Genomic DNA, 26,197 nt, shown 5'->3' with positions numbered 1-26,197 from the left:
AAAATACTCTCCTCCGGAACATACATGAATAGGAAGGAGCTTTTGTGTTTTAAAATCTTGGTAATGGTCCCCCTTTAAAATCTACATAGAAAATAGGGGACTGATGGCCCCTAGTTTCTCCTTATGAATTGCAAAGACTTCAGTTAGTGGCTACAATGATTTGTCATTTTCGATATAGAGGTTTTAAAATGTATATATTATATTAATCACCCTGAACAACTCTCTGTTAAATGCACATTTGGAGTCTGCAGACTGTGTGACCCAGAGGTGCTTATATAACTATATGTGGGTGTCTGGGTGTAAATACGGGTTTATGATTTTTATAATATATATGTCTGTGGGTTGCATCTAACTCCTGTGTGTGCAATAATGTTTTTTCTCTTTGCTGAGGCTTACTTGTCCAGCCTATTGTTTGAGACAACAGATATAAGTTGCGATGGGAGAGGAGCGTCGGATTTGGTGTGTATCCCCCATTTCCAATTATAGATGGATCATTACAGACAGCGGAGTCCTGAGAAGCCAGACATCTGCTCCTCACATGAATGCACTCACCTCCTAGAGACCAGGCTGCCATCATGCTCTGGAAGCTCGTGGAGAATGTCAAGTACGAAGATATCTACGAGGTGAGTTGACATCCCCAGATGCATCTTAGAGCTTTGCAGATAGAGAATTTGAGCTTCTTGATACCCCAACTGATATGTATTTTTAAGCTATTTACTGGTAGATTTCCGGTCGGTTTTCTCATCTTTCTTTAACTTTTAGAAAAGCTGGCTAGGGGAGACTTCGCTGTTCTGAAAAGGGACTTTAAAGTTGAAATCTGACAACTTTAATTTAGGAATTTTTTTTATTTATTTTATTTTTCTTTCTCTTTTCCTCGCCTCCCCCCACCCCACCCCACCCTTTTGAGCTCTGATGGGGAATGTGGTGCTACTGAATGTGGGCACGCTGTCAGAGAAAATCGAGATTCTGATAAAGGCAGGGACTTTTCTCGTTTTAAGTGTGGAAGAGAATTGGGTTTTCAAGCCTCATTTGTAACAGACTCGGGCTTTTAAATTTTATTTTCAATAAAATTTCTGAAATTGATAACAAATGGTTCCAAGTAGAGGACAGAGAATTAGCGGGAAAGAGGTAGATAGACGGATGGAGATACGGATGGATAGAGCAAAATCGAAGGAGTCGTAGCAGTTTATTATTTTCTATTTTCTTGTGTTTTGCTTCCTTGAGGGTCAGTGCGTCCAAACAGAGAAGGCAGCCGCGCCCTGTTTGGGCATCTTTCACAGAAATTTCTGCCCACATTCAATGCGCACGGGTCTCTAGCGCTGAGGCTAGCTCAACTCTTCCGGGACAGGAGAAGTTGCGCCCAGCCGGGAGAACGCCAGCCGCCTCCGAGGCCGGGGCCGCGCTCGTCAATGCCCTTTTCCGGCTCGGGCGAGGGCTGAAGCGGAGGCCGGGCGGCTCCGCTACTCGAGGGCGAGGCGGGCTAGGCGCGGGGCGCGCGGCTGGCTGGGCTGGGGACCGGGAAGCCCGCGGAGCCTCGCTCTTGAGCGGAATGGCCTGGGACAGCCCTAGGTGGTTGCCAGGGTAAGGGAGGAAGCGAAGGCTTTGCGGAGACGTCGAGGGAGGAAATAAAAACTTCAGAAAGGCGAAAGGAAAGGCGAAGCGGAGTTAGAAAAGGGGGGAAGTCGAGACGGGCGAAGCGGGCCATGGAGATTACTAAGAGGAAAAGTTGGAGAGAAAAGGGAGGAAGAGAAGCACACTCCCGGGTGGCGGGCATGGGCCGCTTGGTCGGACGAAAGGTGGAGGGACGCAGAGGCTCCCCAAAGAGCCGAGAAAGACACGCGACTCCTCCGGATCGGGACAGCTCCTGAAAGCCCAGCGGGGAGCCGCCTCGAAGATCATAAGAGTGGGCGACTCACAGGAGCGGCCGGCAAGCTCCTGCGGGACTTGAGCTCCGAGGAGGGCCCACAGGCAGCGCCCGGAGCCCACACCTCCTGCCCTCCCCGAATCCTAAAGTTGGGGCGTATGTGTGGAGATGTGTAGGAGAGAGGAGGAGGAGAGGAGAAGAGAGGAGAGGGAGAAAAGCAAGAGAGCCCGAGAGCGCAGAGGAGAGAGATTCGTCTTGTTGCTGAATGATGCTTGGGGTTTTCCTTTCCTCTTTGTGGTTGTGTATCGACTGTAACCAAGAGCCGCGCCTACGCGCCTGGTGGGGATTGTTTCGGTTCGGCCTCCTTTTCTTTCCTTAACAGGCGGGATAATGGTAGAGTCGAAGGCACTAGAACTGTCCTAAAGAATATTGGCGCCCAAAGTGGGCATGACATTAGCAGCCATGGGGCCATGGTGAAAACAGCTCAAGGTATATGTATGTGGAGGCATTTCAGTGAGTTCTAAAAAGTAACCAGGGTAACGCTGGTTCTTTACAGAAAGTAAAGTAGCTAAATGGGAAAGGAGGGAGGGAGAGAAGAAAGGAGGGAGGGAGAGAGGAAGAGGGAGGGGTGGAGTGGAAGGGAGGGAATAGAGAAGAGAAAAGGGGGGAGGGAGAGAGAGAGGAGAGAGAGAGAGAGAAAGAAACAGGGAGAGAGGGAATATTACAGGTAGTCCTGTCTGCCTAAATTTTCTGCTCAAAAAAACAGAATCCGCAGCTTGGTGGAAGGAGCCTATTTAAGTCTGGACTAAGGTTGAACTTTAACAGAAATGGCAGTCAGGCCAGTTGAACGGGTTCCTGAAACATCCAAAAAGGTTTTCTGTTGCCCCTGGCTTTGCCTGGAAAGGATAAGTTTAGTGTATTTGAAGATTGATGGCTTATGTTTTAAATTGAGGTAAAAATCGCAAACTATGTAAGCACTAAACAGGAGAAGGCTGCACAAGGAATGAAAAGCCTACATCTCGCGTCTGTCCTTTAACAAATGAGCGTAATCTTCCACATTTAGCAAAAGTCTGCAAAAGTCACTGTAAATAACCAGGCCCACCAATTTTCTTTTCTCTCGCCTCCAAATGATGAAGCAATCCTTTTTATTTTGTTTTTGTAATCCGCACACAAAGCGCCCAGGGCAATCAATTCCTCCGATTAGGAAAGTCTCTCTCCAGGTAGGAGGACACCTCCATTCTATACAACCTCCAGGCACTGTTCTCTCTCACTGCCTTGTCCAAAGGAGCAGGGGCTGCTTTACTCGTGTCCAAGGCACAGTTAATTGAAGTTCTGCCTCTTTTCTGCTAAACTTTTTTCCCAGTCTGCCTTTGCCAGCCCCCTCGTCTGATTACATCTAGTAATTCTCCACTGAATGAACGTCATTTACAATAGTAGGGGAGCTCTGCGCTCGCTGCTGCTTCACGCTCCATTTGTCCTCCATTCTCCCTTTAAAGTACTCGTGTAATATTAATAGTCATGAATATCAATTATTATGAGGCGGTGTAGGCAAGCGGAGGGAGGAAGGGGCGCCCGAGCAGTCTGAGCCCAGCTTTGGGTGGAAGAGGACTGCATCTGGAGCCCCGAAGAACGACAGAAGAAAAGAGGCCAAAAAGACAGCAAAGAGACAGATGAATAGTTCTGTCTGTGTGTGATAGGCATCACCAATCTTGTTGGGGTGGGGGGGGGAGTGTATTTTTTTTTTTTTTTTTTTTTTTTTGATGGCTTGTCCTGGAAACACATCAAGCTCAGCTCCTGTGTCCAGCTCGCTTCTCTGCTGGACTCCTTGATTTTTTTTTTAAATCATTGTTTGATTTTGAGCAGTAACCAGGCTTTTTTTTCCAGATGTTAGTCCACACCTATTCATCCATGGTGAGTTTGGATTCACGTGTTACCAGAATTGCATGCTCCCTCCTCTCACTGTCTCTCTGTCTCTGCGTCTCTGTGTGTGTGTGTGTCTCACACTCTCTGTCTCTCTCTGTCTTCCTCTGAGCGCCTTTGGCTTGGTAATTTAGCACCATAATTGGACGAGGCTGCAGCTGCTTCTCTCTGCATTGTGTGTTCTCCGTCTGAGCTCCATGAGTTAGCTGGGAGGGGAGAGGTCAAAAAGAAAAACTTTTTATTTGCCGTTGCAGTTTGGAAATTTAGGTGACTATTTCTGCAAAAAGAACCATGGGGAGATCCACAGAAGAGAGGGAGAAACAATGTCCCCCCCCCCATATACACACCTCCCCCTTCTTCTTTCACTTAGTTCACACTCCAGATAGGACCAGGAATAAGTTGTCTGGGCTTTTATTTCCCCCCACCCCAACTTTAGGTCCTTCATTTTCACACCCTGAGTATAACAGCATTAGATATAGAAAAACAGTCTTAGAAATAACTCCTGTGAACCACAATGCAACTTAATTCAACATGGGCTTAGGATATGATTTCGAATGAGATCCATTTCAATGAAATACTACTTAAGTTATTTAATTTCTCCTGGGGAGGGAGGAATGACTGGGAACTCAGACCAGGCCGATTCCTTGGAGCTCTTGGAATGATCCGGTTGTGTGGAAAGCTCCTCTTGATCAGCCAGCTGCATTTCCAGCCAAGGCAGAAGTTGGTTTTTAATCAGGGGGAGCAGCACAGCAAATAGTATGAAGTTTTATTTGTTGTGATTTGGACCTCTGGAAGAGTTAGAAAAAAGTAGTTAAAAACACCCACAGGAGCAAGCACCATATGTAAGACTCCTACAATTTTAGTTAAGACATTTAGAATCTCCCTCCATACACACTGTTCCTATATCCCTGCCTTTTGCCTGCTTTGCACTCCCCAAAAGGCGGCTAAAATGTTAAAGTGGGTGATTCCTTTCCCATTTACTCCCCAAGCCTCGGGTTTGAAATTGCTGAAATCATGTGGCCCTCTGAGTCAACTTGGGGGGTCTGAGTTTCAGATCCTTGCTTCCCTTGTCCCTGGAAGAGCGTACAAAAGCCGGGCTTCTCCATTTGTCACTTGTATTTTTTTTCTTCCTCTCTGTCACTCTGTCTCTCTCTGCCTCTGTCTCTTTCTCTTTCTCTGTCTCCTTCTCTCGCTCTCTGTCCCTTCCTCTCTCCGCTCCCAGGACCGGCACGATGGTGTCCCGAGCCACAGCTCGCGGCTCTCCCAGCTGGGCTCGGTGTCCCAAGGACCCTACTCGAGCGCCCCGCCGCTGTCCCACACCCCGTCGTCGGACTTTCAGCCTCCCTACTTTCCACCCCCCTACCAGCCGCTCCCCTACCACCAGAGCCAGGATCCCTACTCCCACGTCAACGACCCCTACTCCCTGAACCCACTGCACCAGCCCCAGCAGCATCCTTGGGGGCAACGACAGCGGCAAGAAGTGGGTTCGGAAGCCGGCTCTCTCCTGCCCCAGCCTCGGGCCGCCTTGCCCCAGCTCTCGGGCCTTGACCCCCGGAGGGACTACCACTCGGTCCGCCGGCCGGACGTGCTGCTGCATTCGGCGCACCACGGCCTGGACGCGGGCATGGGTGACAGCCTCTCGCTGCACGGCCTCGGCCATCCCGGCATGGAAGACGTCCAGGTAACCACAAACAAATAAACAAACCAAAAAGACCACGAATAAAGAATGCTTCGGGAGGGGGGAGGGCAGGAGAGGGCAGCTCTGTCTCTTTTTGGGGAGTTTGTTCCCATGTTTAGAACAGGACTAGACAGTGATATAGAACTGTTTATGTATGTCTGTATGTATGGATCTATAGTGGCGACTTCCAGAGGTCTAATTATGATAATCCAAACCACGAGAAATTAAATCTTGAAGAAGAGAAATATGTATTTGTTTTGGTACCTTAAGATTATTAGAATAAAGGCGAATGCTTTTGTCCTGCCTCAGCTACCATCTCCTGCATATTCTCTAGTGCTTTGTAGAAGCAAGCTTGGTACCCCTTCTTTACCAACACACACACCCTATAGTGGGGCTGTCCTGCTAACTTGACAGGTGAAGATCTGGCTGGCTAGAGGCTAGCTTCAGCATGAAGGTCCAGGGGCCTCTGTAAGCTCCAAAGGTTGCTGCTGGATGTACAAAGATTTTGCTAAGCATGACAATGAGCTATGATCATCTAAGCCAGGTTTTGCCTTGAATGTCTCATAAGCCACAGAGCTTTTTTCCAAGATAGAGTTGCAGTCGTCATCTGAGAAATAGAATATATGTGAAGGAGAAACTCAGAAAGCCATACTTCGGGAGTCCATGATGGTAGATATCATTTTGGAAATTCTTTTCACTTTTTGGTTCATTAAGTGACTGTAGAGTAATATTCTCCACCTCCCTCTCCTGGCTTCCGCCTATATTAACACTCTTCTCTCCTCACTGCCATCATCCCAGTTGAGAGGCATCACGTGTTTATTTCTTAAAACAAAAGGCTCAAAACACTCCCCCTACCCACCCACTATCCCATCTGCAGTCTACACAATGGAGCCTGATTTGGTTGAGAATACTTGGTTAAACTAAACAAAGAAACATCAAAGAAATTATTCCTAAAAATTGTTTGGGTGATTCTGAGCAGGTCTGCTTTTTCACCCTAAGTTAAATAGTCTGCAGAAAAGATAAGTACAGTTTACAGGTATGTAATTGACACTTCAGTTTCATTGTCCTAGTTGTATTTATTATGCATCCTTTGACATACCTCTGAAGCAAAGGAAAATAAAATGGGAAAGAGAAAAGGGTGCACAAGTGATTCTTCTGTACCTTGCTGAAAAAAAAATAGTTTTAAACAGTTAAAATGTGGTGACAGCATCAAATGCTGTCTGTGTGGTCTGTGATTGTTTATTATTTTAAAAGAAATTCAGTTATTTATTTTTTTAGAAAAGATGGAATTACCTGATTTGTGGCTGGATTTACCGATAGTAATAAGAGTGATGATGGTTTTGTTGATTTAACTGAGCTTGACTGTCCCTGTCTAGAGATACTGCTCATTTCAGAATATCATATGAGAAAGGAAATATTTAATAGTTTTTTTTTTTTTTAAATGCATGGGGTAATATGTGTCTCGGGGGGAAAAGTTTTTAAATTAACCTTTCTGAGCACAGTTCAAAGTGCTGGATAATGAAAGTAGATCAACTCATCACCATTACTGTTGGTGATGCTAATGCTGGTCCTGTCACCACCACCCTGCAGGCCGAGTGACTCTAGCGAAGAACTCAGGAATTTTTCCCCCAAAAGAAGGAGCAGATTTTTTAGTTAAATGTTTTTAAAGAAATAATTGAGTGAGTTTATTGTGTTTGGTGAAATGCAAAGTCTGAGAGAAAAACAGGGCCAGATAAGTGCACATTTGGGAGAATAGTCTTGTCAAAGCGTCGGAAAGGATTTAGAGTGTTTGTGTGAACAGAGCACCTCAGGGCCAAGTTGTTGCTGTGGGGAATACAGACCACAGAGGTGGAGAGCTGAAAGGAGAAAAGCAGCAGGCAGCAGACCAGGGGCACTTGCAGGCTCCCCACTCACCCGATCCCATCCTGTTCCTCCCCTGCTTAATCACATCCCATCACCTGCTGGGAGGTCCGCAGGACCTTCTTGGGACGACCCCTGTAGTGCAAGGGACACACCCTGTTCCTGTCCCTAGAGGGAAACAGCAAAGACAGGGACACTCTCTGTCTCCGCAGTGATAACAGACTTCCTGAGGCCAGGGTGAAGTTGACTGATGCAGGGCAGGTGACAAAGACCAGGGGTTATGTTTCCAGGACCACAGCCTCGAATCCAGAGGCTTCCACTCATCTGCTTAACACAGAAGGATCCATTTCTGAGTTAGGGATCTGGGGTACGGGGGCTAAAGTTACACAAGCAGGTCGGCATTTCAACACTCCCTGCAGCTATAGAATGGGTAGCCTGTGCTGGTCCAGTCTTTAAAAGGACCAGAGAGTGCCTAGGTCTGGATCTTAAGGTCACTTTTTCTGATCTCAGGGACCTCGTGTGTGTTCCAGATCTCCCTGAGCCAGGGAGCAGGCAGACCCTGAGGGTGCTGCCCTGCCTATGGGTTGAGGGTTTTGTTGTGTGACCCAGACGCACACACTCAGGGCCACAGCCCCCACCATGAGAGAATAGAAGGAGGAGAGCTAATTAACCAAATGCTTCTAATATTTTTTTTAAATGAAACTATAAAACCCTGTCAATTTCTATTTCAATTTACTCACAGGGGCTATTAAACTAGCAAATCGCTGTTTGGGTTCTGGGTATGCTACATTTCACCCATTGTGCATGCGTGCGCGTGCGTGCGTGTGTGTGTGTGTGTGTGGTTGGGGAGGGGGCTACAAGTGTTAAAAACTCAGGAAAACACCTACAGAGAGAGAGACAGAGGGAGTGAAATGACACCTAGTTTGGGATTTGTTTAGTTGCCATGTATACCTCTTTTTTTCTTCCCACCTTTGCTCTCTTACCTCCCATCACCTCCAGCACCCATGAATATGAGCATATAAGGATGTCAAGTCAACTCCCCCCCAAACACATACACACACTCAAACACACCCGAGTGTCTTAAAGCAACCCCTGGTATCACTTTTAACTAAAGAAGTCTAGTAATTACGAGTCTGAGTTGTTTTTCTGCGCTTCCGCATGCAGTCCTAATTAAATCTTTACGATCCTCCCTGTGACGATTAAGCGCCAGCATGCTGCGTGAATATCCTGTACAAAAACCCAGCAGGCGGCCGTAATTAGATAGAAAATCAGACAAGAGCCTTCTCATTAACTACCACAACTACCCCACGTCGCTGATGAGGCGTTTATACATATTTATGTACAAGAGTGAGGGTAAGGTGTGGGGGTTCCCGGGTCCGGGTCAGTGTAAGTCAGGGTCTGGCTGCTCAAGGCACAGGAGAATATTTCTGTCCCGCCTGGACACATTGTCACTGTATACACATGATCATAGAAAGGTGTGAATCGTGTGTGTTTGTGTGTGGCAGGGTCCCCTGAGGATTTATGAACAAGTTACATGAAATATTTTTAAAACACCTTTTTACTATTTCTTAAGATGTGCATGGCATGTTGCAGCAAGGAAAACAGTTCCTATAGAGAATAACAATTTTGCTCACCTTTCTGAGAACAAAAGAGTGACTATTAAAAATGAAAAGAAACAAATCAACCTGCCCCCTCTACGATTAGATCATCTCATTTCTAAAGTGTTGCTTGTTTGGGGTAGACAGTCTTTTTCTTATGATGAACTCACTCTCTGAGGATGCAGCATGAGTGGGTGTGAGTGCTGTGAAAACACCTCCTTACTCTCAAGCCTTTGCTTTTTACTTCTCTATAAAGTGGGTAACAATTTGGTCCCAACTTAGGTTTTGAAGGGTCAATAAAGTAGTTGTAGATTTTAGAAAGACCTAGTATTTATTTTCTTGGTGGGAGAGAGAGGGAACTCACTGCTTTTGGATGCCCTGGGATGCACAGCCAGAACTGTTCATGTGTATTCTGACAGTAAGAAACTTGCTCCAACAGCTATTTCCTCTCAGAAGTGCTACCAGTGCTCAGAGTTAAAACTTTCCTTCTCTGGAATGAAACTGTGGCACGGAAGATGAACATTCCTTGCAATTACCTAGGCGCTGACTGGGAGGATCTAGACCTTTGTGTGTGTCTGCTTGTCTGTAGTTACTGCCTTCATAGCAGGTGTGCTCCTTGCTGGGAAGCAGCATCAGCAGGGCTAGGAGGAAGGGTAAATTGTGAAGGTTCCTCCAAGAGGTTGTCATTGTGCAGCAAGAAGCTCATAGTTTACAGGATCGTGTATGAACTGTAATGGGTGTGCAGTCCTAGAGGCTTGCAAACATGTTCCTATGTGTTGCTGTTTGCATTCCATTCCAAATTGCTCAGACTTTAATTAAAATCCCATAATGTAAACTATTATGTATTTGTAAAATGGCTCTGGGGTTAAGATGCACTGGGATAGAATGGAAAACACAAATTGCTCGTACTAATATTGGTGAAAATCTGTCAGCTGTTGCCAAATTTTTACGATGCATAAGAGCAAATAATATAAAGGTTTATCTGTCTAATATCTATGTTTTATATAATAACTAAACCAATGTTGCATCCCAGATGTCTCTCAAAGTTTTCTTTGTCCACTTCTTCCACTGGAAAAATTTATAATTTGAGTAAATTTCATTTCTATGTCAATTTGGAGGTAATAATAATAATAATAAAACAGCCCTTTGTGAATTAATATAAATGGAAATAACAGAAGTTCCAGTTTGGAATAACATGATTTATGTGTGCAATTCTTTAATATCCAGTCAATTTGAATAGTGATGTTTTTATATTCACAGTCAGTTGAAGATGCCAATAACAGCGGCATGAATCTATTGGACCAGTCTGTCATTAAAAAAGGTATGGATTATTCCCCCCAAAAGTAAGCAAAGTTTTCTCATGCATTAATGTCTTTATGATGAGTTTTCATTTTGGGGGAATTCATTATTTGATAAGACATAAATGTTCACAATCATAGGGCAATGGCTGTCAGACTAAGGGGAAGGGCATGTTGGGAAGATGGAAGTTGGGCAAGGGAGAATGAAAACCTCAGACACAAACTCAGATGAGTGAGACAGACTGTTGCAATTTTTCTTACGGCATATTTGGTAGCCATTCTCGATACATCTTAAATAATTGAGCTATCATCATGTGTGGAATTGGCTGGTAAACACTGGTTTCAAGAAGGTGCTACAATTATTTCAATGATAACTGGAGTTTGCTGAGTTAAATCCTACGTTATTGAGACAGTTCTTTCTTCGTTTTGTATTTGATTTTTTGGTGATAATTTTGTTCCCAGTTCTCTATGTTTTATATGCTGTTTTTTATTTATTTATTTTTTCATTGTGCCAAATGTGTTGCTAAATATGCACATCCTGAGAAGCTGAGACAGCCTATGCACATTTCTAAATCTTCCTACATATGCATTCATGATTTAGTGTGACTGTGGAATCACCCCATACTGTTAAAGGGCATGTGATATTAACAAATGTTTGCAGTCTCTTGTACAGCTGTAAGCAAAATAATTAACTAATTAAACTAATTAAATGTAATTACAATAACTCATTTTGGGCGTATTGCAGCTGCTTAATTTTTTCTCCTCTTCTCTGACAGTCACTGAGAGAATTTCTGGCGATTAGTGTAGCTGCTGAAAGGCCTGAATGTCACTCACATGCCACACATTTAGGAGCTTAAATGTGTAAACAGGGCAATCTTTAATTATCACAGGAACTGGCATTTGAAGATACAATTTTAATACTGTAACCCTTTCTTATGGATGCTGGAGAAATTCTGTCCCTATATTTAGTGTCAACAATCCCCAGCTTTCAATCATTTATGATTCACTTGAGCCACTTGACATTCAACAAAAACAATTAAAAGAAAAAATGCTTTGGGAAGTAATTCATCCAGACTCAAATGGGATAGTAGGAGGGTTGTGGAATAAGGATTCCAAACAGGGTGAGGTATTCTAAATTGTCTTCTTTTACAAAGGCAGGAAGAGTAGCTTTGAAGGTGGGTAGGGGAAGCTGTACTAAAGATGCCATTGGGCCTTGGAAAGAAAATCCTGAAGTATAGTAAGGTTTGGGGCAAAACTATTTATTTTAATGGTTGCTTCAAACATCTCTCTCTCTGTCTTTAAATAATATTGTTTTGGCTTTTAATGCCAGCTTTTGGGTTTGCTAGGATAACCAGGCTCGGTGCTTAAATTTGCAACTCTGCTGACTGACAGCTCACTTTTCCCATTTTCTCTTGGGTCTCCTCTTTCTGTTAATTGCTGGTTGATTAGGGTGGGGTCGGGGAGGAGCTTCTCCATTGGCTTTTTTCAGTTTGTTTTAGTTCCTCCTCCCTTTTCATGGAAAACTAGAACCACTTAGCTCAGTGTTCTGTATCCTAGCAACATCATTTGGGCTGGTAGGGGAACATGCCCAACAGATGACCAATCAGAAATGTTATTCATAGCTGGTCCAATAAAAATATTTGTAACTTAGCTTGCCTAGCAAAACAGAGCTGGAGATTTTCTTAGATGTGGGATGCTTTGGTTTCAGAGCTTGTATATGTCTGTCAGTGAAATGTGAATATTGATGTGCAAGGTTGTCTCCAAGAATAAGAAAAGGAGAATGACGACTAAAGTTGATGGTTCTGTTTTTGGAAACACAAGAGTACATTTTATGTCCCCCCAAATGTGCAGTTTTTTAAAAATGTGCAGCTTAAAATATTTAAGTAGCATCCCAGTTACTTTAATTGATTCAGAGGTGTATGAATATGATGAAATGGTAGGTCAATTCCATTATTTAATATTTGACCTATTGCTTTATTACATTAAGAAAAGATTCTAACGTCATTTTTTTCTTTAGAGAGCCATAGGCAAAATAAGAATACAAGGTTGATTTACTTTTCTAACTCACTATAAGCCACTTAAAGTTGTGGTGGGTTCATTAGCCCCTTCCCTGCACCCTAGGCTCCCATCTTTGCTCATCATCTCCCCAATTATGAGAGATGTTTCCAAGAGATTAATTCTGTAAAAGAGGTGAGAAAGTCTTGTGAACTAAACATTCCAAATTTCAGCAGCTGGAAGAAGGCATAGTTTCTTAACATATTTTCTAATGGGCTTTTAGGCAGATAAAAAAAAATCTACCTCATTAGTAAAAGATTGGCAAGTGGTCTAGGTTTGGGGGTCTCTGACCCTGTGTTTATGAAGCTAGAAGACTTAGGCATAAATGATACATGTCTCTATCTCTATGTCTCTTTCTCCAGTTATGGCAAGGCCCCTTCTAAAATTTAACCAGTCTAATTTTTCACCTGTGTTTATATCACCCCATACATTATGGGCTCCCTCTCTTGTTATGTTTGCTATCTGGGTTTAGCTGACATTTCTGAAGTAATTTAGTTAAGAGGAAATGAGTTGTTCCCAGTAGAGAGAGCAAACGAGTGGAGTGAAGGTAGCCAGCGTGATAAATGGCTCTTTCATTTGAAGATCTCCAGAGCTCGTTTACGGCTAATTTTCTGTATTGGCCCCCTTTGAGCTATTAATGCAATCGGCAGGGACCGTGGCCCCTCTCCTCTTAGCTGCCCCATTAGAGCTCCCATTAAGCTGCCTAGTCTCAACTCCATGGCAGAAGTGGGCGGGGGATGGGAGTGAGGGTGGGGGTGAGAGCAATGAAAGGTGCTTTTTAAACTCTTCTAATCTAAACCGGCAGAGGGTGGTTAATACGATTTGAAGGGGGCTGGTCAATGAGCAATCAATAAAGTAATAATGAGAAGGATTCGGTACATTAACAGTCTAAAAATCCAACTAGACATTAAAAAATCATTCTTAACTCTCAGTTCCATTAAGATTAGAAATCTGGGGGGAGGAAGAGGGTGTACCCAGCTAATAAAAATGATCACTGCCACCATCATATTGCTTAACTCAGAAAAAGGCTCACCTAAACTTTAAGAAAAAAGTTTTTGGTGCAATCAGAGGCCAATATGCAATCTGTTTAACACCTTAGACAGCAGAAAATATGCTGGGATTTCTTGGAAAGGCTAGCGTGGCTGGAATCCAAGGTTCAAATGTTGTGACTGTGGGGCATTTTCATTGGTCTTAAGGATATCCTGTTTGGTTAGTTTCAGTTCAACCTCCATTCTCTTCCACTTTTTTTCCCGTTAGTTCTGGCCCCTTCCCCACATAAACACTTTGATTGGTGTGGATTTTCTTTCATGGGAAGTAAAGAAATTGCCAAATTTCTGTTACAATTGATTCTGTTGGGATTCTTCTGACCTAGAAGGTAAAATGCTCTGAGAGTCTGTCAGAGTCTTTGAATGGTATGAGTTTCCTCTCAAAAGGAAAAAGTTCACATTTCCAGGGTGGACTTGCATCCCAATAGCTATTTATCAACTAGAGACCCTGAGAAACACTGCAGCCACTCTTTCAAAGTCAGGCAGATTAGACATTCTTCTTCAACACTCCAAGTGCTGAAACTGAGAGAGACAATAAATGACTTTCTCATGGTCCTATACACCATGTAAGTGATGAGACTCAACTCAGTTTCCAGACTCTTAGCCTTTTAGACTCTGTTCCTACAAGATGCCAATACTGGATGTTTGAGTTTTTTAATATCCCTGCTTTATTTGTGGAAATTATTTTTCTTTCCATAATTTCAGTCCCCACACTTAGACACACGCTATAGCTGTGGAATAAAATTTTATGCTCAGGTACATGAGAAAGTGTTCAAATGTGAGGAAAGGGTGCTCTGCTGGAGAGAAAGAGTGCTAACTTTCAGGGGCCACTTTGAATCATTGCTAAGCCTCCTGGTTGTTTCCAGCATCATTTACATCTTTAGGTCAAGAGTGCCTTTCGGAGGGACTTACCCCATGAATCTATAAGATAGGTCCATTTCTTCCCTTCTCCTCACCAGCAGATCCAATCAAACACAAAAGTCTCAAAACTATAATTTCACGCTTAAGTTTAAAGAGTAGAGAATAAAAGCTAGCCCATTAACATTTTAGCTCTTCTAAAGAGCTATAGTCCACTAATGAATACAATTTTCCTAATCATTTTTCTTTCCTCTCTCTTAAATAAAACTCCAGCCATGTTAATGAAATATTGATCTGCGTTTAGCCTTTTTTTACTTCTCCCCAACATAATGCAGCAAAAAATGGGGGGAAATGAGTTTTGTAGGTGTTACATCCAGAACTTGGCCTTGACACCCAACTGGGAACTGAAGAGGAAAAAAAACACTTTTAATATATGCACAGAAAATTGTAAACATGTAAAGAACTGAAAGCTTCATGCTGAGTTTTGCCATGCCCCATTTCCTTACTATTTCCTGCTGTCGCTTTAAACCTATCTCAGTCATCTCTGGGTTCCATGAGCGGGAACAGTGTGCTCATAATTACTAACAAATCAACCGGGCCCTGTTGAGCGCTGGGTTTATTGATAAACTGGAAGAAAGCAGAAGGGAAAAGACAAAGAAAATAAAATATGGGGTTAATCAGGTGAGCTAAGCACGTGTGAAAGTGGAAGGGAAAGTAGATGATGATGGAGTTATGGACCTAAAGGAAAGCTGGGACAAGAAATGTGTCAGATCTAGTCTAGGGGACCAATACTAAGGAGAGAGGTTTAGAACATGAGGATAGGAGGCTAGGAATACAATTGTGATACTTAAATTAGAAAATGGAAATATAGTCCAAAGCACATCTTCTGACATTGTCCATGCTTTGACTGCAGGGAGCAAAAAAAAAAAAAAAAAAAAAAAAAAAAAAAAAAAACCTTCCCAGAGAGGGCAGTGCACTAACAGAAGCTGATTGGATTGGGGATATGCAGGTGATAATGTATATGCAGAAAGGTATTCAACCCATGGCAGGGAGCAATATACATTCCCCAAAGGAAATAGCTCTTGTCAGGTGAATCAGGCAATTAACAATAGTGAAATTACAGGGTGGTTTATAACATTTCTTTAAAAGGCCCAGCTTTTCCAGAGGTTTAGCTTCTGGGAGGGGGAGAAGCAGGTAAGAGTCCAATCCTCAGTGGGTATTTGGTTATCCACTGTAGGAAGCAGGAACTGAATTTAGTACTTTCAGCTTAGTGGAGTTGGTTGTTGTTATTTAAAAAAATATTCTAAATAGTATTTAGAGATAAATGTGTTGCTGAGTATTGAGGTGAGATTTTTATATAATTTATTTCACATCATGTTAAAATTACAAAGGGTCATCTATATTTTGGAAAATGAACTTTTCCAAGTTTTCATAATGCTAATTTCCATGATTGTCAATTATTTGTTTATAATGCCTTCACTATGAGTCTGAATTATGGATATCAGCACTGTTGTGAAGAATAAGATAGATGCCCCCACCAATCACCTATTAAGTGACTTTAAGTTCACATTTTACTCAAATTTGATTGACATTCACACTTCAACTTTTCATTGATTCATTCTTAAATGGGAAGCAGATTCACTGATGAGAAAATGAGGGAAATCAAAAAGAAGAAACACCTCTCTATATCCCCTGTCCCCACCCCATGACAGTGCAGAATATTTACTCTGTTGCCAACATCATTCATCCATCTGGGACAAGGTCTTGGGCTCTGTGGACAGATCTATAGATCCTAAAATGTCTACCAGGGAAGGCTTTAGTCTCCTCATCCACTCCTGTAATAAAGCTTTTTTCCACAAGGTGTTTGTAAAGGATCTAATGAAATTCATAGTAAATAAAAGATTTGGGACCAACCTGGCTTTTAGGAGTCTCTAAATAACTATGAAGGTTTGTATACTGGAATCTGTGGGAGAGAGAATAAACGGTTAGAGAAATACTCAGTATTGGTTAGTCTGTTCCATAGAAGGGAGGTTATGCATCTTGTTTGATATATAGGGTTCTAGGCTCCAGATGATAGAAACAGCATATCTTTCCCCCACACAATTACAGAGTGAGATAGACTTTATCAAATAGGTAGGGTTGGAAACCTCTTTTTTTTCACACCAGATGCATGTTTCCATAGATTTTTTGGACTGGTGATCAACAAATACCATGAAGATTTGGAAGCGTCATATCCCAGTGGAAGAAGCAAAGTTATAGTCACCTGTTCAGGGGCCTGTAAAACCTACATAAAGAAAATGGGCTTAAGCAGTGAAGTCCAAGGGGCAATACTGCCAGGGAACTGGGAGGTTGACTGTTCCTCATTCCCAGCCTTCTGGTTCCACTGAGCCTAGCCTCTTTCTGACATGCAGATGACACTGAAACACAATTAAGCAGAAATACAGGCTGGAGAGGCTGAATGCGCCAGGGTAGCAGTGGCAACCAGCTGTCAACTCTTATTAACTTCTGCATAAAACATACCTTGAGTGCGGTTTGTTATCAATTACTTGCCGAAATGAAACAACTGGGGCAAGGCAAGACCGCAGCTCATATGAATTAGAGTGATTGGTTGATTGATCAGGGCACCTGTTGTAAATCATAACTGCTCCAAACAATCACCAGCCGGTGCTTTAATTTGTAAACAAAATTCATGTCACTGCAGAATTGCTTTCACCGAAGATGAGCATTTGCGTTCCTTTCTAAATGAATCTGTTGTTATTATGTAGGGAAGAATGGGGCCCACTTTAAAGAGATGAGCAGCTCTTTTGGGCCCAACTCCCCAGCTCAATGGTATTATTTGTCTGTTCTTGGGCATAGTGTTTGATGGGGTCCACCCTCATTATCCTTTCTAGTGATGATCATAGATCTGGGTCCAATAGGAAAGGAGGAAGGGGTTTCCATTGGAGTTACCATTTTATATCACTGCATGGTGATAATCACCATCAGGCTTCAGCACCAAATGAGATAGGCATTATTATCCTCAGGAGACAGATAAGGAAACTGAGGTTCAGAGAGAGTCAATCAGGTGTCTAAGGTCACAGAGTTAGCACACGATGGGATAGGATTTGCCTGGTTCACAGCACAGTCCAAACTCTGGATTGTTTGATTTCTTGATTTGTGTAGTGAGCAGGACTGTAGCAAATGACACTCATATGTCTACACACGACGTAAGTTTCCAGAGGAGGTATGGCTTTTCCGTCTCTTTTTGCCGTTTTACAGCCCTCTGAACGCACTGCAGCCCCACTGGAACAAACACTTCCTCCCTCAGCTTTCCACTTGGTGTCTGTCCAGTGGCCTCACACAGAGACTTATTTTATCAGCCTGCCACCAGAATCGAGACTTGGTCACCTTTATGGCAATTTTTCTCTTTCTAGTTCCGGTTCCTCCCAAATCGGTGACTTCTCTAATGATGAATAAAGATGGCTTCCTGGGAGGCATGTCTGTCAACACCGGCGAGGTGTTTTGCTCCGTTCCAGGCCGTTTGTCTCTGCTCAGTTCAACTTCGAAGTACAAAGTAACTGTGGGAGAAGTTCAGAGACGGCTGTCGCCCCCAGAATGCCTCAATGCATCTCTCCTCGGCGGAGTCCTCAGAAGGTAACCCCACCACCAAAAAATAAAAAATAAAAAAACAAAACAAAACAAAACAAAAACGAAAAACAAAAAAACACCAGTTTTTATTGGACAGGGAGGAGAAGGTTCCAGCAAAACCCAATCTGCCGGCTGACGCGGTTGCCTAGCAACCGGGTGGTCCGCCGCACTTGCGAGGATCCATGGCCACCACGTGCTCGCCCACAAACTCTGGTGCTCTTGCACCCAGGCCTGCCAGCGCCGCCGCGTTCTACCGCAGATTTTGCCGCCCTGGGAACGTTTCACTTTCCTGGCCCTGCGCCTGGCACCTCTCTCCCTCTCACCCCTAGGACATCTCAGGGGGCATTCTCTAGCCTGAGTACAAGGCGGAACTAACATCTCCCCTTACCCCCCCATAAAAAAAAACCCGTAAGTTTCATGAAGCAACTCTCTTCATACCTTCAGGGTACTCTTTCTCTTTTGCAAGTTTTAAATGCAGTTGGCGCCCAGTGAAATTGGTCTTTCAACCTGCTGATGCACCGTAACCCAGTTTGATAAACTCTTTTTCTACATTTCTGACATCCCTCCTTCAATAACACCACCACCAGTAATAGCAATAATACCACTTTAGAAGTATTTATAGGTATTCCTTGGAGCCATTCAGGTGCTTCACAGTATTCCATAGCCCAGAGACTGACTCCTCCTCGTGGAAATGGGAGAGAATGTGGCTTTTATGTTGAGATGTAATGCCTCCCTTAAAGTCCCTGCCAATGTCTGAACACTTTGGCAGTATATGAAAGTGACTGATATGAAAGTGACTTTGTCTGAGACAAAACTTTCCAAGATAACTCGTTTTGGGGGTTGACAGTCCTTTTCTTTCCTAAAAGTGACTGTATGTACAGCAAAAGAGATTATAGTAACTGAGGATTTTTACTTGTACTTTTGTCCATACTTTAGAACATACAAGGAGAATCTTGGGGGAAATTAAGAGTGTGACCCAGGAACTTTCTCATTTTGAATCCTCTTGCTTTGACCTCCTTTGATTCAGTTTTCAAGTGAGTGTGTTGAGCCTCAGAGTGTGGAAGTTTTCAGTCACCCCTGAACATTAAGCCTGTGTACATAAACTTGCTGAGATGAAGTAAAATAATCAATATAAAGTGCTTATCACATAACTACACTTCCAAAAATGTTAGCCTTACTGTTATTATGATTATCACCATTTCATATTTCAGTCTGCCCTCTCCTTTTAACATAACACCATATACAGCAACTCTTGACCCCTTCCTCACAAAGCCCACCTGTTGCAGTAAGCGCGCTCCCCTCTCTAAGCCACCTGGCTCTTTCCCTCTTTTCAGCAAGGTTATGCTTGCCCAGTCTCTGCTCACCTCACTGACTCCATGACAAGGAAGCAACATGCATGTGTGTGCATGTGCAGCTTCTACTTTCTCTAGACCCATAACCTACACCTAATTATTCCCATCTGGTATCCTTTTTTTTTAATTTTCTTACAAGATAAAAAAAGAAAACTCAGTTAAAAAAAAAACTCTGTATTGCAGAAATTAAGCAAACCTCAGCAAACTATCAGCAAATAACCAAAAGGAAGGGGGAAAAATGTGCTAACCTCAAGTTAAAACCTCTTCAAGCTCCACTGGGCTTTAGATTGCTAAGTCTAAACTTTGTTTCAGGAACACTCTAAGGTTAATCAGAATGTTAATTCTTGCAATTTCAGAGCCAAATCGAAAAATGGGGGGAGATCTTTGCGAGAAAGGCTAGAAAAAATCGGTTTGAATTTACCCGCGGGCAGGCGCAAAGCAGCAAATGTCACGTTACTCACCTCCCTGGTGGAAGGTAAGCAAGACGTGTGGCCATTTCACGAAGTGGCTGAGCTTAACTGTCGGCTGGAGGCTGACATTTTACACATTTCATGATTAACTGGAAATCATTGTGATTGTTGTGCTCTTATGAGCTGGATGTCAAGCGGCTGCTTGAGAGAGGTTCAAAGGTCCTTTTACTTAGAGGAAGCCAGCAGTTGTAGAGAGGACAAGGGAAGTATATGAGAGTTCCTGTGTTCTGAAAAGTGCTCAGGTCCAGCCTCCAAACCAAAGCAGAGGTCACTCCTGCTGCCACGTGCAGGACATCCTCTATGTAAACTCGTGCAAGAGTAACTCTTTAAGCAGTAATTCATTCTATACCCCTTCACCTTGCCAGATTTGAATTGTCAGTAGTAGAAAACACATTGCATTCATGACCTCTAATGGTTATTTTAAAACTTTTGTCACTCCTAGGGCCAAATCCGCAGATTACCTGGGACATATTGTTATTGAAATATTGATAGCTTAGTAAGGTCAATGATAGCTAGGGGAAGATTGGGGAGGAGGGGTGACGAAATATTTAGGGGAGTCCGGTATTATCTTCAATATAGATTCATCAGTTGTGAACTAAAGGGTGATAATTGCAATAAGCACCTTATAATTTGCTCATCAGTTTGGGTTTCGGGATGATATTTATGGTATGTAATAAAATCATCTACACAGTCTAGAACAAGAGGATCTGCAGTTGAATTTGTGGAAAGTAATATGAAATACAGTCAGATAGTCCTAATGGAGGAAGATGCAGAATTTTCTCTAGCATCTAGCTTGTAGATCTTGTGTTTTAATTCCATTTGTATGGGTGCAATATTATGACGCTTCTGTAGAGAGTTGGTTTTTACAAGATGGAATATTAAAATATTTAAGTAGCAACCATTAATCATTATAGTTATAGGCCTTATACTTGGCCATTTTTAAGGCAAAGTTGCTTGGCCTGAATACCCTCCAGAGGGAGGAGTCACTGAATTTCCAGACCACACTTACTAGTGATTGACTCTCAGCCTGGAAGTTTCACATTTTACCCTTCAGGGAATTGCTAATATCATAGTCCTCGTTTTGAAAAGCAATCAAGGTAACCTTAGCTCAAGACAGGGATTTTAGTGGAGAAGGGAGGAAACTGGAAACCCCACTAAAATTCCAATATTTGTTAGGCAGTTTTTAGTTTTGTGACTCCTTGTAAGCACCATGCTTGAAGTCTTTTGTTATTATGATAATAATGATTAAAAGTAAGTCATCCTCCTTAAAAATAATGTAGCTATGGGGTCTATGGGGTATTTCAACATATCTGTTTTTCATGTTTGGGATCTTTCCTTGAACCCCAACAGGCTGTGTTTTAAAGGGTAATAATGCTTTACTTGAAAGGGGCTTTCGCATAAGCTGAGTAATACCTTAGATACCCCAGTTTTCTGTAGCTGCTGTGTCATCTTCATGCAGTGAAAAGTCCTGAAGTAGGAGGATGATGACAGGAACCTCTGAGGTGGGGAAACCTGAAACTTGACTAGCAGGAAAAGTGACAAGGAGAATTATTATTTCATTGCAGATAGAAATACTCTTTCCATATACATTTTACATATAGTCTTTAATATATGTGGACATCTATACACATAGGCTTGTTTTTATATATTTGTTGTAATACAATTGTAGCAAGATGATGGTGACTTTTAAGTTTTATTTAAAGCAAGTGTAACAGATACTTTAAAAAGAAAGAGGGATCTGGCTTAAATGTCCAGCCAAATGTCCAGATTCAGTTGCAAGGTGGTTCTTGAATTTATCGGCACATGTTTCCCTTAAGACAAAAAGAGTGGGATGTAGGAGACCCCTTAGCTATTCAGGGATGTCTAGCTAGGACTTGGCTCAGGGAGAGGCAGGAAAAGGGGGCAGGAACAAAGCTGGTCCCACCAATTTTAATTACAGCTTCAGAATCATTTTTTTCCTTTAGGCATCTCTCACCTTTGCTTTTGGCTCCAACAGCTGGCCTTCTCTGGAAATACTAACAAAGTTGACAAAGGACTGTCTCCTGCCCTGGGACATTTAGGGCCTGGGTGCTGAATATTACTTTCACTGCTGTCTTTTTCAGGAGAAGCTGTTCACCTAGCTCGGGATTTTGGGTACATTTGCGAAACAGAGTTTCCCGCCAAAGCCATCTCTGAGTATTTGAACCGGCAGCACACAGACCCGAGTGACCTGCACTCCCGAAAGAATATGCTGTTGGCCACCAAGTGAGTGATTAGACTCTGGGCCCTCATCTCACTCCCATCTGGCTGGGCCACCCGACTTTGGAGTAGGTGGTGGGGAGGGGCAGAGAAGGAATCCAGAGGGTTGTCTAGAAGTAGCATTTACAGCCTGTGGCAAGCAAGGTGGACAGAGTTGATGGGCTACAGGTTTGTCTCAGGTCTCTTCTCTCTGGGAAAATGCCTTTGTTAATCCGAATCCAGGCTTCTTACAATTCTCTTCTATCACTCTGGGAATGTCAGGCAGATCTTTTCTGAGTAGTTCTTGTTCCAGCTCTTCCCTGGATCCGAAGGTGCATATTTCTGCCTGGGTTTCACATCTATCTCCCTGTCGTAGCCACATAGCCATGTGTGCTCACTCAGGGTGTCTATAAAACCCACGTGTACCCATCTCTACACAGAGCTCTAATTACTCCGTTTCCAACGTTGCTGTTTGTCATCTTCCACAGACTTGTAAAATTTACTACAACTCCAGAGGGGAAAATAGTAAATCTCTGGCTAAATTTAGGTCTAGAGCTCATTTGAACTTTTACAGTGGGTTTTCTATTTATTTGATTTACTCCTGTCTTTGGCTTCGGTGTCATATTGTTGGTGTTTTATGGCCGGCTCAGGCCTGCAGTGGGCGGCGCTGCGTGCGCCTGCACGTTTCTCTTGCAGCCGCGGCCCAAACAGCGGCGCTCATTTATTTAGTGCTCGAGGACGCGGTTTGTCCCGTTGACAGCGTAATTTAAAGAAATATATGGAAGGCTGAAAAATCATTTGCTCAAATTTGTCCAGATGTTTTTGAGACGTGATTGGAATTTGATTGCCCCTTTCCGCAGGGTCAAAAAATATTAATGTCCCAGAACTTTAATTGCTTACAGACCCTGGTTTGGGCTTTGAAGATTTAAAATGTTTGACTTGTAAGCATTTGTTCTCCCCAGTTCAGAATATCTTTTTTGGCACTTTGGTAATGAGTACAAACTTGAGGAAAGACTTTACCCATCTCTCCCAATGATCAAAACCTGGCATCCACCCTCTTTTTAAAAGGTTTTCATCTGCTGTATCAACCAGCAATATAATAGATATTTGTCAGTAGATTGCCCTCCTACCCCTTGCGCTGGTGTCTGGTGTGGGGGTGGGGTGGGGTGGGGTGGAGGAATCAGTTGTGCTTTATAAAAGAGGAAGGGTATTTTAGGGAAAAAAATAAAACCAAACTATATAAATCAGATAGGACCCACAAATGACTCTCATTTCCCTACGGTATGCATCTAACTGCCCCCTGTCCAAGCACTGTGGCTTCTCTTAGGCCAGCACTTCTGACCCTGGGGTATCAGAATCAGCTGGTGAGCTCTTTCAAGCTATTTCTATATGGGGCTATCCTCAAATCTAAATTGGAATTACTGGAGCTGGGAGCTGGGAGTGTGTGTTTGAACCCCACAGGTGTTTCTAAGGTGTACCTCTTAAGAGCTTAAAAACTGCCCCACTTTGGTTAGAACCCTTATCTATTTCTTCCTGGTTGTGAGGATGTATGTGTGTATTTCAAAGGGAGAATCGAGGGTGCCTGTTAGTGTTCTCTATCCACCCGCCTTAAAACCAGCAACTGTTTAGCTGCTGTGACTGGGTGGTATTCCTCATCAGATTTAGCCACTATCCCAAAGTGGCAGCACCCTAGGAAAGGATGCCTCAGGGTTCTTTGAGTCCAATCACCTGCCCTGTTTACCTGTTGGCTAGGCCAGGTGTGGCCAGGTATCTGTCAGGCCAACCCATTGGAGGTCTAGGACTGGAGTGTTGTGGGTTTGTTTTTTTCTAAACCCCACAGACCCATAGGCTGGGTAGAGGCAGGTGGACATGAGAAATCTGCGCATCTGTGAAAAGCTGTGGCCTTTGGGATGCTGTGTGTCTGCCTGCCAGCCATTTGACCTTCAGGGCTAAAACCATCCCATCCAGCTCCTATATTAAAATGTCTCAAATAAGCTCAATCCATTGATAGGCACGCAGAATTTCTAAGGCTGGGAGATTCCTCTAAATTGTAGGTGGCTTGAGGAAATAAAAATCTTCAACAAATAAAAATCTATCCTCCCTAGTGTCTTAACAGCCTACCTTTAAGTTTTATTTAAACTATATGGGAATCCTTTTATATTGACAAGTCTGGTTATACAAAGATTTTCAGTAGCCTACACTTAGAAGAAAGAAAGAGGGGAAGGCAGAAACTACCTCCCTCCCCCAATACTGCAGGTAAACAGGTTTTTGCTTTGAATGGAATCAGCATTCTCTAGAATAAACAGTTTCTTGCCCTGGGCCATGGAAGGCTCCAGCAATCTGCTTCAGTGCCAGGGACAGGCTTGTGGCCGAGGGGCCTAAATCTTTCAGGGCTTTTTGCGCCTGATCACCAAGAGGTTGGAGAGGTGGGAGGGACGCGGGGGAAATAGCTCTAAAGAAATGCCAGGTAAGAGCTCAACATTATGAAGTATTTAAAATCAACCGCTAAAGCCCAGCGAATGTCCCAAAGCAGAGTCCACGCGGTCCTGGAAAGGAAGGGAAAAAGGCTGAAGTCGGGGGAAGGCAAGGCTTTGGGGTGGAAGGGGTGCATTACCTCCCCACCCCCGCTTTCCTTTCAGTCCCAGCTGCTCGAGAAGAGAGAGCGCTGGGAAAGGAAACAGAGCGGAATCGCCCACATTAGCCTCGCTCTTCGGTGACCCGGCGCCTCTGGGCTTGTATGAGCGTCTCCTTTCTAATGCCAATGACAACGACACTGAGGGTGATTTTCTGTGCCTCGCCTACCCCTTTGCAGGCAACTTTGTAAAGAATTTACGGATCTGCTGGCGCAGGACCGGACACCGATCGGGAACAGCCGACCCAGCCCCATCCTGGAGCCGGGGATCCAGAGCTGCCTCACGCACTTCAGCCTCATCACGCACGGCTTCGGCGCCCCGGCCATTTGCGCCGCGCTCACGGCCCTGCAGAACTATCTCACCGAGGCGCTGAAAGGCATGGACAAGATGTTCTTGAACAACACCACCAGTAACAGGCACACGTCTGGGGAAGGCCCAGGTAGTAAAACTGGCGACAAGGAGGAGAAACACAGGAAATGAAAAATTTTTAAAAAAAGAAGGAAAAATGTTTTAAATACAAAAGGAAAAACAGACAAAAATTTAATTTTAGCTTTAAAATGTTGGATTGGCTTTGGAAGAATTATATTAGGTAGAATACACATACAATCAAAATTTTAAAAAAAGCTAAATAACTTAAAAAAAAAACTGAGGCGTACAACGGAGCAACAATATCGGGTTCTCAGTGTCTATTTCAAGATACACTTGGAGACAACCGTCCGGATTTTCCACTTCGGTTCTTTCGAGCTTAGTAATACTGATAATAAAAGAAAACTATGATTTCCCCTTCCCTTTGGAAAATAAACATAAGACTAAACATGAGAAAAACGCTAACTTATTGGAAGAAAATCGGAGAAACGTTGGTGTCAATGCTTTGAGAGCTGGTTGACTGAGACGCACGAACTTTTTAATTTTAAATATATTTTTAGGACACTCTCTTGCAGTCCCCGCCCTCCATCTCACTTCACCCCTCTTCCAGCCACCCTTATCCTCCCTTCCTCACATTGTTACGGGAATCTTCTGGGATGAAAATGAGTGTGGTTGGCCCTTTTGTGTTGTTTCAGTCCTCTCGATACACCTCCCCCCGCCCCGCCCTGCGATCTTAACTCACCGGGCCCGGCTCCCCTGCCGCTTGCATAATTAGGGAGGGCGAGGGCGGGGCGGGAGGCCTGCGGAGATCAGGCGGAGGCTGCAGTTTTTGGTGCAGGCCGGCCGAGCAGGTTCTGACGGCTGAGGAAAATCCTGACCGATAAGTTGATTCAGACTCATCATCAGTTCCGTTCAGAAATGTTACTAGCTCCCAGCTTTGACAGCATCTGCATAGAGAGAAACTCACATTTGTTATATTTGTGTCATCTACTAATTTTATGAACGATAGTAAAACACACACACACAATATGAATACGTTGATTAGTATGTAATTCCTTCGGAGGGGTATGTACCATTTCATTCTCTTCTGTTTTCCAAAGCTTTGCCCGCATGGTTTATGAGCTTCTTCAAAGAGGACTTGGGCTTCCTACACAATCTATAAGGTACAGAGAAAAAAACAAAATCTGATCCCTTTTTAATCAAAGCCTGTGTGTCAGAATTCTGCAGGTGCACTTCTTTAAAGAAGCTCAAAGGGAATAATTTAGAAAGTGGCCAATATGATGGAAGCAGCTTTGAATCTACATGCTAACATTCCTCAACACTGCAATTCCGGTGGGGGTGACGGGGAAGGGCGT

General features: G+C 43.4%; 1 protein-coding gene across 2 annotated transcripts; it reads left to right on the top strand.

Annotated features, from left to right (window-relative positions):
• On the top strand, window positions 1–25,856 carry TFAP2B (transcription factor AP-2 beta). Of its 2 annotated transcripts, none has more exons than XM_010364272.2 (8): window positions 1–60; window positions 487–623; window positions 5,007–5,465; window positions 10,181–10,241; window positions 17,591–17,810; window positions 19,513–19,631; window positions 21,729–21,870; window positions 24,656–25,856. In XM_010364272.2, the coding sequence occupies exons 2-8, from the start codon at window positions 543–545 to the stop codon at window positions 24,954–24,956; spliced, it is 1,383 nt and encodes a 460-aa protein (XP_010362574.1). In that variant the 5' UTR covers window positions 1–60; window positions 487–542; the 3' UTR covers window positions 24,957–25,856. The 2 variants fall into 2 exon arrangements, with proteins under 2 accessions (XP_010362574.1, XP_030783937.1); XM_030928077.1 differs by lacking the exon at window positions 1–60 and adding an exon at window positions 180–267.
• The last annotated feature ends 341 nt before the right edge of the window (window positions 25,857–26,197 follow it).

Source organism: Rhinopithecus roxellana, chromosome 4, assembly GCF_007565055.1.
Source record: "Rhinopithecus roxellana isolate Shanxi Qingling chromosome 4, ASM756505v1, whole genome shotgun sequence".
Lineage (NCBI taxonomy): Eukaryota > Metazoa > Chordata > Mammalia > Primates > Cercopithecidae > Rhinopithecus > Rhinopithecus roxellana.
The sequence above is the reverse complement of the archived record's forward strand: the minus strand, read 5'-3'. Positions and strand labels throughout refer to the sequence as shown.

Coding starts and splice junctions, on each gene's coding strand:
- TFAP2B (XM_010364272.2), top strand. CDS start 543: ATGCACTCACCTCCTAGAGACCAGGCTGCCATCATGCTCTGGAAGCTC. Junction 624..5,006: donor AGTACGAAGATATCTACGAG/GTGAGTTGACAT, acceptor CTCCGCTCCCAG/GACCGGCACGATGGTGTCCC. Junction 17,811..19,512: donor CTCGGCGGAGTCCTCAGAAG/GTAACCCCACCA, acceptor TTGCAATTTCAG/AGCCAAATCGAAAAATGGGG.